At 35.6% G+C, this 11,026-nt stretch overlaps 1 protein-coding gene across 1 annotated transcript; it reads right to left on the minus strand.

The window, feature by feature from the left end:
• Positions 1-475: 475 nt before the first annotated feature.
• Positions 476-8,948, minus strand: LOC149078182 (uncharacterized). The gene is made up of 3 exons (XM_089241453.1): positions 8,723-8,948; positions 6,611-6,678; positions 476-4,576 (listed from the first exon to the last, which is right to left on the minus strand). Exons 1-3 carry the CDS (start codon positions 8,763-8,765, stop codon positions 3,215-3,217), a joined length of 1,473 nt encoding a protein of 490 aa, XP_089097579.1. The 5' UTR covers positions 8,766-8,948; the 3' UTR covers positions 476-3,214.
• Between the last annotated feature and the right edge of the window lie 2,078 nt (positions 8,949-11,026).

Below are 11,026 nucleotides of genomic sequence, written 5' to 3' on the forward strand. Positions count from 1 at the left end.
GGCAACTTTACTTGCCTTCGAGAACTATTTCGGCTATAACTGACAACTATATTTGCCCTTGTCAATGTTTATGACTACAAATTAATTGCAATTTTACTTGCCTTTGACAATTATTTTGGCTGTAAACTTTATTTGTCGTTGGAAATTTTTTTGCCTATATACGATATATCGATACTTTCCTACAGAAACAACTTTCGCAGGCCGGAAGGAACACCCTGGCAGGCCACATTTGTGCCGTGGGCGGAGGTTGTGGACCCTCCTTCCGGTGTGGTAAGTCTTATTATTTTATATAACTCTGGGATAATAATATAATCTCTACACAAAAATGATTATTCAGCAATACTCAGTATAATAACGAAAAGAAAGGAAAAAATTTAGTACTTTCCTAACTGAATATTTATTTCAACATAATATACAATATAGGCTATATATAATGACTTATATTACAAATTCATTTATACACTATACACAGACTTTCACATACATTTGCAAAAGTATTCGATGACTCATATTTACATGTATTTTTGCCGAGAATTAAAAAAAAAAATGCATCCAATGAATTCTGTTACTGAAAATGATATACGATCATAAACTATATACAAAATTGGTATCGGGCATTCTAACATTGACATTCGTACATTCTTACATCCCGGTACATTGGTTTTCATGTCATTCATGAATGTTAAAACACATTATTGCACTGATATTGGGTACCAACGTCTTATGAGAATGTACTTATCTACATGATGATAATCATAATTTGTTTATTTTGTTCGAATCGTGTTTGACTTAAAATAGGCAGGGCGTTCAAAAAGCTCTCAAATACACCTAATTTATTGAAATATATATTTTTGTAAAAAAATACTAAATGTAATTCTTGACCTTTCTAATAAACATACCAGTAGCGCTATCTCCTGCTACAAGCTCCCACCAGCAACAGCTTCCCGAAATTAACTTTGTCATAGACGTAAAACATTTGCGCGATGTTTTCGCATGACTTTGAAAGAAATTAGACACCTGAGGAATGGCATGAAAGTTTATCCTCGAAGTTTTTGGACTCTGGATTATTACGCAGAATAGTTCTCAATAGGTTGCTCAAAACCTATATCATTTCAAAACAGGCAGAAATCTGTTTATGCGAAAGTACTGTATTATTTAGTTTGGATTTTTACCACCAGGTCATTACATAGAACATTGAAAGACCGGGCACAACCCGCTTCACATCTCAATGAGATATCGAAGCAATCCCGAAGGAGGGATGTATCCGAAAGTTTTATTGATTTTTTTTTTAAATCAAGTCATCACAGCAATACTGGCCACGAATCCTTCCTCTGTTTGTGAGAAGCGGGTTGCCTTTTTACCAAAGATAGCAGCGTGTCATTTGCCGCATATGAACTAAACCACAACCCTTGAAAAATGAGAGCTACCAGAGGGGCCGCATCTAGGATTTTTGTGATGATGCATGAGCCACAACAACTAAACCGCAGTTCGTAAACATTCCTCTGAGGAACTGTTAAAGAATGCATGTTGGAATGTGCCGTGTATATGCCATTGTGTACATAACGTGAAATATGCTTCTGAGGAACGCCTGTTCAGTGTTTAAGAAGTGTTGTACTGTATGTGTTTTTCTCATTCTGAAGCAAATTTATCAGGTTGTTTTGCCTGCAGTGAAACTGTCTAGTATGATCGGTTATATCTGTGGTGTTTGGTCAGAACATGATAGCTCCAAAAAATGGCCTTTTGATCTAAAAGTAAGTCTTGCTAATTATAACTAATTAGAAGTGAGATATGAATGCACAAATACGTGCGTACGGCTAAACAACATGCTGACGTATGATATTTTCATTTGCATTTGTTTGGTTTGTAATATGCTTTATATCTGATTTTTAAATGGCAATGAAAATGCTTATATCTCAAAAATGTGATTTTGGAGTTATCATGTTCTCACCAAACACCATTATCTCCTCGTTGAGACTGAGCGGCGGGCCATGTTCTGATTAGGAGGAGGCCTATGACTAGAACTCAAAAAAGGTCTGCATTTTCTTTGCAGAAACACACTACAGCCAAGATATTTCGCTTTTCTTGAGATAAAAATCTAGTGGAGTTTCGCCTCAACCAGCTTAATCTGCAAACCTGGTTCTTAGTGACTTTATTTTTTATTCCCTTTCATCATACACTCTCAACCCATGGTCCACGGGCCAAATATAGCCCTCGGAGTAATTGAAACGTGGCCCGCTACCTCACGCCTAATTTGTAAAAATGAACTGAACGGCACATTTCCAGATCCGTGGCATATTTACATACCGCTTGAGTAACCTGCTGGTTACAAATCCACAACAACAGCAAATCGACCATGACCCCCAGCTCCGTCTTCATAAGGAAGCAAAGTTGGTTGTTCAAAAGAATGTGGGTCATGGTGGAAAAATGTGATGTCCAATTACAGATAAGCTCCATAGCGCGTCCACAGACGCTTACATCCTACCTTCTCGCAACCTGCGGCACAGTTACACAGCACTTGAGTGGCCTGAGGCACATTTTCAGGTCACTCAATTGGCCCCTCGATGCAGTTCCACATCACTTAAGTGGTCCGCGGCATGTATACAGATCACCGCGGGCTCAGATCCAGAACACTCAAGCGACTCGTGGCACAGTTCCAGATCACTCAAATGATCTATGGCACATTTATAGATCACTTAAGTAACCTGCGGCACATTTACAAATCACTTAATTAAGTAACATGCGACCAGTTTTCCAATTAATGAAGTGACCCGCGACATGTTTTCAAATAAATGAAGTGTCCCGCTCTCGCCTAAAGGGTGAACAGATTTGCTCAACATCAACAAACGTGACAGCTGAGCAATACAAAGAGGCACTGAATAGGCCAGTGGTGTAATAAACTACTCACTAGCTTGCAGACAGCAGCACTGGGTCAGTGGGTCTGAGTGCTACCGAATGAGGTGTGTTTCTGAAGATTACTTTAATAACATGTATGAGTCATACTGACAATGAAAATTTTTCACCTAAAATTTTTTTTAACCTCTCCGAAACATGATCAAACACACAGATGTTTCTGAATAAGCAGCCCAAGAGCATGAATAACTCTTAAGCTGATGATGAAATTTTTCGTATTTAAAAACTTTTTTGACTGCCCCCTAGTATTTACATTATTTTGTTCATAGCACGATAAATTTTCGGTGCATAAATTTTACTAGCATCAACCAACTTTACCTTGCCCCGCTACGAGACCAGCATTCTTCCCCAGCTCTACTCCAAAGAACAACCTGCTGTTGAGATTCAGTAAAGGCCTAGGGATTCGGGATAAAAGTTTCATTATGACGCTTATAGGGTCCGGCACGGGGCCCAAATTCACGGTGAACCCACCACCATCGCCAACGGATTTGTAACCACCATCTCCACCACCGAGACCAGCATTTAAGCCTATGGATCCGAACCGTGGATCAATGTTCTGGTCTCCACCTTGCGGTGGGATCGCGGATATGATCACATTCCCTAACAAGTTCTTGATGGTGTCTAAACTATTGTGAGTTTGCTGTATTGGTTGAGTACTTGATGACAACTGGTTGATACTCTGTGGCTGTTGGACACCCGGTTCGGTATGGTGGAGGGCGTTTTGAACGAATTGTCTTAGAGCCTTCTGATTGTTCAAGTACTGAGCTTCCAGTGACGAATCATCGAATTTCCTTGGTGATCTGTGGTCTGGTACGTGTTGTGGCGGGCTGTATAGCGTCTGAGTAGATCCAGCTGACTGTTGTAGAGGGATTTCACCGATCCTTCCTACTATCTGATTCGTCGGTGCCTTTACGGTTTGCTTGGCGACGTTGTTTTGTGACTTGTGAGGGACTTTCAGATCAGCGTCGTTTATTGCCTGGTAATAGCTTTTGATGGCTTTCGTGTCTTGTTTGGCAAGTTTTTCGATCGCTCTGGACAGCAGTGGTGATTCCGTAGTCGTAGTTGTAGTAGTAACTTCTGTCGTGGTCCTTGGAGCATTGGTTGTCGTGGTGAACACACCAGTTGAAGTCTGTTGCTCTTCCGGAGTAGTAGAAGTACTCTCTTTACCAAATGTCTTGTATGGTTTCTTGCTGAGTCCAAACTTTGGTCTTTCTCGCTTCTTGAACTCGATCTTAGGCCTTGCTGTTGCCTTGAGCGAATCGCTTGATGGTCTCTGGTACCCACTGGAATACTTCTTCGCACCCTGTTGCCGTCTCGCGTCCAGGACAGCTTTTTGGCTCGTCCAGAAGCTACGAGTAGGTTTGGTCTGAGCAGGTTCAGTTACGGCTTCCGTTGTAGTATCGTCGGTCGACGAGGTCCAGTCACGATACGAGTACGTTTGAGGGCGTGACGACGGCCTTTGGTAGACGAATGGGGATTCCGTATGAGCGACTTGATACGCCGGACTGTTCCTCACGACTGTGTGGACACTGACCGACGTCTGAGGCTCTAGTGACATCGATGTTGTCGCTTGAGGGTAATGCATCGATTCTAACATGGATGTCCGATTGTATGCTGGGTACACCGGCCTGAGCTGAGGCGCTGAAGTCACAACAGCCTCGTATAACTAGTGATAGAAAAAAGAACAAGTTCATTAAAAAATTTCTTCGCAATTACACCAAAATGGTCATGTTTTTCTCGGTAAACATACATAAACTACATTTCCAAGCACTAGTGTTTTCTTATATATAATCCCCCTTTAGACCCTGGCGGGACAAATGTGTAGGTTACTTTTTCTCACTGTGGAATTTTTTTCATTTGATCTCGGGAATTAAGCTCTGACTTAAAGGATTGCGTAAATTTTGAGTTAAAAATATGGTGAATATATGAAATTTGGTGGGCTTTCATTAGAGGGCAAAACAGTTGAACTTTCGGGGAGGGGGGGGGGGTTTAAGATAGCTTCCAGGAGAACGTACCTCCAGAGGAAAAGTGTGATTTGTTAGATAAAGTTTAGCAGTAAAATTCTTTAAAAAATTGTATGAGGAGATGAATATACACTGCAACATCTTTGCTGAAAAAATTTGAACGAAGATAAATTTTTATTTCTTCACAAAAAAAAAGGAACATTTGAAAGAAAATTTGAAGAAATAAAGATTTGTTGACATTTATGTTTTTAATGGGTTTTTTCCCTTGAATATCAAAAAAAGCAGAAACCTTTTGAAAAATTCAAAAAAATAAATTCTCGGGTCTGAAACGGTTAATGTATTGGATGGGGATCATAATTACCATTATTCACAATTTTACGGGGAAATATTAACTAACAATAATAAATAATATAATTAATTAATAATCAATTAGAAAATAGTTAATGGAAACATTTTCACGATTTTTATTCAAAATCATACTATACAAAAAAATTCAAAAATTTTAAATAAAATAATATAAATTATATAAGGCTTTGGGTCAGCTTCTCGAATAGTATCAAAAACAATTTCTGAGATAAAAACTATATATAAATTATTTAGTTTATACAATAACCTAATTAATGACTGTTGAACATTATGTCTGATTATAAATGTTCACCTTGCCAAACTTTAAGCGTGTTTCTACGGAGAAACATCAGAATTTCGTGGAGAAGTAATAAGCTTGTTTTAGCACTACTCCGACAGAATTAGGGTAGGTGGACGCAGATTTTGGGGAATAATAATAGCTACGCGTGGAATACGGAAGCTCATGGGAAGTGGGTAGAAAATTCTCGTGCACAGGGAGGAGAGTCTCAAGATATTGAAAGATCAGGGGATGGAGAGTCTCAAGATATTGAAAGATCAGGGGATGGAGAGTCTCAAGATATTGAAAGATCAGGGGATGGAGAGTCTCAAGATATTGAAAGATCAGGGGATGGAGTCTCAAGATATTGAAAGATCAGGGGATGGAGAGTCTCAAGATATTGAAAGATCAGGGGATGGAGAGTGGAGATTTCAAACGATCTGAGGAAGGAGAGCCAAGAATTTCGAAGACACTTATATAGGCACCAGAACTTGGGGGGGGGGGGCTGAGGTTATTTGAGCTTTCCTCTTCATGTCGGTGCCTCTGAGATCACTAGAAGGAGATCTAAGATTTTTGAAGATCACTGTAAGAAGAATCAAGATTTTTGACGATCACTAGAAGGGGAGTCAAGATTTTTTGGAAGGTTACGGTAGCCACGCGCAAAATATGAGAGCTCAACGAAGGTAAAGAAAGAATTCGGATGCTCAGGAAAGGAGAGTCAAAAATTTTTGAAGATTACGAGGTAGGAGAAGGAACGGAAGATCATGGGAAGAAAAATCAAGATTTTGGAAAATCAGAAAAAAGGAGGGATAAGACTTTGCAAGATTAGGATAGTTATACGTATAGAATAAGGGAGCTCAAGGAAAAAAGTAGAAAATTCGTGCGCTCAGGAATGAGAGTTTAGTATTTTGGAAGATCATGGGAAGGTGAATTAAGGTTTTGAAAGATCAAAGAAAGGGGAATCTAGGTTTTCGAAGATCAGAAAAAAGAGAGTCAAGATTTCGGAAGACGAAGTTAGTCGGGTGTAGAATACGGTAGCTCAAGTTGCTGCTGCCTGTAATACATTTTACAATGAATTACCGAAATAAATTGTATTTAAGAAGACGCTACATACCTGTCTGTCATTTTGGAACTGATGATAAGTTCTTCCATTCACTAGAGCAGAATTTAATCTCAAATTACCTGCAGAAAGAAAATCTAATTAGAATAGGGTTTTGGCAATAAATTATCAACAAACATTAATGCTTTTCAAATCAGTATAAATGTTTATGATTTTCACAAAATTCCAGCATTTTTTCAATTAATAAAATAATAAAAAAAATGAAAATAATGTGAACATTATTCAAAATATTATGCTGATATGCATTAAAAATTTATTTCAACTCGATTGATAGAGCAATTAAATTTGTGGCTCATAACAAAATTGCACTTGTAAAAATATGTTTATCCACACGGAAATGTATAACAACTCAATATTTAAATTTTCAAACATTTGATCAATAAATAGAAATTAATGTTCGTAGAAGTAAGAAAGCTTGAATAATGCGGAGAATACTCAAAGAAAATGTTTTGCGAATTTTGGTAGCTCGTATAAGGCTTTTTTAGGATATTCGAAACTCAGGGAAGCCACAAAAATGGAAAAAAAAATGAACTTGAAAGCCCCTGACTTTTAATATCTATACAGTATTTATAAATTCAAATGCTGAATAATAACCATACACAAATACTTTATGAATACAAAATATGATTCATAATATTTATAATTGATAAATGATTTAATATTGAAGTAAATAAATTTCAAAATGAGAGAAGAGAGTTATTAAATATGAATCAGAAATTCATATGGAGTACTTTCAATATTTTCCTTTCTCATTTTATCATTTTAGTAAGTGGGTTTTACAGATGTCAGAAGCCGCTTCAGAAAAAAATCAGTAAACCTGTGAGATTTATATTATTGCATATTTATGTGAATTCTCCAATACCAAATCAAATATAAGAATATATTTATTGATATCATTTTTCATTGTAATTCTATTCTTTCAACCAATATAAAATGTCATTGATATGAAATATTTATTATTTTATTCTCGACTTTAAAGTTACAAAGTATAATTTTTGTTTAAAATTTTTTTTTCTACTTTTGCAGATTTTGGAAGCAGAGACATTACAGAAAGCATTTGAAAATGGCTGATTCATTTCGAATTTATGAATTCTAATATGCAATGAAGAGCATGTAAAAATTGTTTATCAATACAAATATTAATTTAATTAAATAAGGAATTTTTAGTGTATTTTAAGCCGAAGGAATTTTTAGTGTATTTTAAATCGAAGGAATTTTTAGTGTATTTTAAATCGAATGAATTTTTAGTGTAGTTCAAGGTCGAAGAATATTTTGTGTAATTTAAGCTAAAAGAATTTTCAGTGTAATTATTTTAAGTTAAAGGATTTTACAGCGTATTTCAAACCAAACTGAATTTTTAGCGTATTTTAAGCTCAAGAGATTTTTAGTGCATTGTAATCTCGGTAATCTTTTTGTGCATTTTAAACTTAATGAATATTCAGGTTATCAAAGCTTATGGAATATTTCAGGCTCAAGGAATGTTTTGTGTATTTTAAGCTAAAGGAATTTTTAGTGTATTTTAATCTCAAGTTGTTTTAAGACGAAGGAATTCTTTATATATTTTAAATACTATATATTTGATCAATAAATTTTTAGTGTACTTTGATCAAAAAGAATTTCAAATGTTTTAAGATAAAAGAATTTCAAATGTTTTTAAGCTAAAAGAATTTTCATTACATTTTAAGCTAAAAGTTTTTTAGTGTATTTCAAGCTAAAGCTTCACTTTTAGTGAAGCTTTAAAACTAAAAGTGAAGCTTTTGCGGACTTTCTGATCTGAAGGAAATCTTTCCAAATTTTGCAAACTTTTGAACAGAGTCAGTCACAACAGGGAAAAAAAAGTTGAAAATCTATTCATACTTTCAAAAGCTGAATAGTACAGCACATAAAAACATTTAAAGAACACAAAAATCTAACTAAAAAAAGTTAAAAAAAATCGAAGTTGCCCGCAAAATAAAAATTATTTCATGGATTTATGAAATTTTTAATCAAATGCTTTACAATCTCATTTTAATATTTGAAAAAACACACACACAGAAAATTATAAAGATGAATAGCATTTGTGACGCCTTAAATATAATCTTAAACTTCAAATTGTATTGTACTCACCAAGAAACGCCGTAACAGCAAAGACCAGGCAAGGAACCGTCATAGTTACGATTGAAAGATATATATTCACCAAGTCCCAATTTCATATAACACTACTATCAATACAATCTAACGATTTCAAAAGAAGTAATACCGATCGTGGAATATATATATATACTAAGACACTGCTATATAAAAAATGCAGGGATGTTGCATCACCGATGGACGCTGCACGGATTGTGTGGTCGATCGGTCCTCACACCTGGACACTTATGGGTTCAACTAGATCTCATTCATGATCTATAAGATATTTTAAAATATCTAACCACAAGGTGGTGGGTTGGGGGGGAGGGAAAGCAAAATCTAGGACTTTTTTCTTTTATTGTACACTTTCTTCCGTTCACATGAGATATTTTTGTAACTTACGTCCCAAAAAACACAAACTCTCCAAGAACTAGATGAAAAGTATTTCGTGCGTAAAAAACCGATTTCTCTTTTCCTTTTACTATTAAAATTCGTTATTTACTATCTTTACTCTCTTTTCTACGAAACTATCTTCACCGATGCGTAGATAGTTTCGATATTAGTAATATATAATTTTTTTTTCTTTTACTTTCTTTTTCCTTGTTTTTAAAGTAACAACCGCATTTTTCTATCATCTTTTTAGATGTTTATTATACACATTGGGCATGCGGATCTGTGGTTTAAAAAAAGGAGAGAGAGATTCTGCGTTATTTTCTTCTCTATAACTAATTCTTACTTCCAGGGTATTTTCCTCGAGGCATTTATGGTTCGTGTTGGGTGTCCTCTTGGTTTCCTGTAATTTTCTTATGAGCAAATAAACTGCGGAAGTGTCCTTTTGTTCCGTTTTTTTTTTTGTCCAATTCAGATAAATGCTCAATTATTTTTTGGGATCTGTAATGTACTCTTTCATTGACCAGTACTACGGGTTATAGTCTCTTGCTGGACTAATTTTTAATCAAATAGATGTTGCGTGAGTTTTTATGAGTCTCTGAAATAAATATTACGGGTAATAATAAAATAATAATAATTTTTTAATAATAGAGTAATCAGTGCCGTAACTAGCCATTCCTGTGCCCTGTGCGAGAATTGGCATTTAGGCCCATTCTCGGCCCCCTTCCAATTATTGGGCCTTATGCTGGTGCACCTGCTGCACCTGCCTAGTTACGGCACTGATAGTAATAATTATTTTTTTGTAATTACACTGGTCTGCAAGGTTTTATAACATGGAAAACATTTAGCTGTTCTTAATTAATTTTTGGGTCATGATCCTAGTGGTGTTGGTCAGACTTACGCAGGATCGTCCTTCGGAGGGAACAACAAAAGCTTTGGGGAAGAGGCACAATGAATTTTTTTATATAGAAATTTTGAATTATCAACCTTTAAATGGCATTGAAATCAACAGAAATGTGTTCTAATAACACATAAAGGTACTTTCGGTATTTTGATTTTTTTAAATGATTTTTTGCAAGCCTTGGAGGGGGAACTAGGCCTCTCTGCCCCCCCCATACATGCCTCTGTTCTCAATATGCGGGGGGGGGGGGGAAGGCAGAGAGCTGACGAAATTTTGCTGACAAGGTGGGGAGGGTCAAAAATGAACATAAATCTGCTGATGCAATACTTGAATGGACTTTTACATGAAATCAAGCAGAGAATATTGTTTTATAAAATCATAGCTTGATTTGAACTTATAAAAGTTCAAACAAGAGACTTGTTTAAAACTTTTATTGAAAAAAAAACAATTTCAAACTGTTGTAACAAAGAGCAATATCTCAAACCATTGTTAGGAAAAACACCGCTTCAGACCTTTGTTATGATAGGCATTGTTTTAAGTATTGATGTTACAGTACAAGTACATTTTTGAACCATTGTTACTGAAAGCATTGTTTAACACCATCGTTGCTGAACGAATTGTTTATTAAAATTTTTTGTTAGAGCATGGTTTTGAACTATTATTACCAGTCACACAGTTTCTGACATCAATATCAGTAGTTTTCACTCCACTATTTGGAAATAGACATTCTTTATCATGTTGATAACGAATATTGCTCTTATAGTAATCCTTGCTAAAAACATTGTTAAAGAATGTACTTCCTCAAACAATTATTAACGAATCTATTTTTCAAAACCATTGTTGCTGAACGGATATTTTCAAGCCACTGTTTTCGAATTCACATTTTCGAACCTCTGCTATGAAATCCAAATTTTTGAACCATTGTCATCAAATCCAAATTTTTGAACCATTATTATCAAAAATCCCCATTTTTGAACCATTATTATCAAAAATCCACATTTTTAAACCAT

This window comes from Pholcus phalangioides, unplaced genomic scaffold, assembly GCF_987345545.1.
Source record: "Pholcus phalangioides strain wild (caught in Gottingen) unplaced genomic scaffold, Ppha-v1.0 ptg000014l_1, whole genome shotgun sequence".
Classification (NCBI taxonomy): Eukaryota; Metazoa; Arthropoda; class Arachnida; order Araneae; family Pholcidae; genus Pholcus; species Pholcus phalangioides.

What these genes read in the sequence shown, in the direction of transcription:
- LOC149078182 (XM_089241453.1), bottom strand. Translation starts at nt 8,765, where the DNA reads ATGACGGTTCCTTGCCTGGTCTTTGCTGTTACGGCGTTTCTTG. An exon ending in TGCTGTTACGGCGTTTCTTG is followed by an intron (nt 6,679 to 8,722) that starts GTGAGTACAATA and finishes TTCTTTCTGCAG; the next exon opens with GTAATTTGAGATTAAATTCT. An exon ending in AGTTCCAAAATGACAGACAG is followed by an intron (nt 4,577 to 6,610) that starts GTATGTAGCGTC and finishes TTCTATCACTAG; the next exon opens with TTATACGAGGCTGTTGTGAC.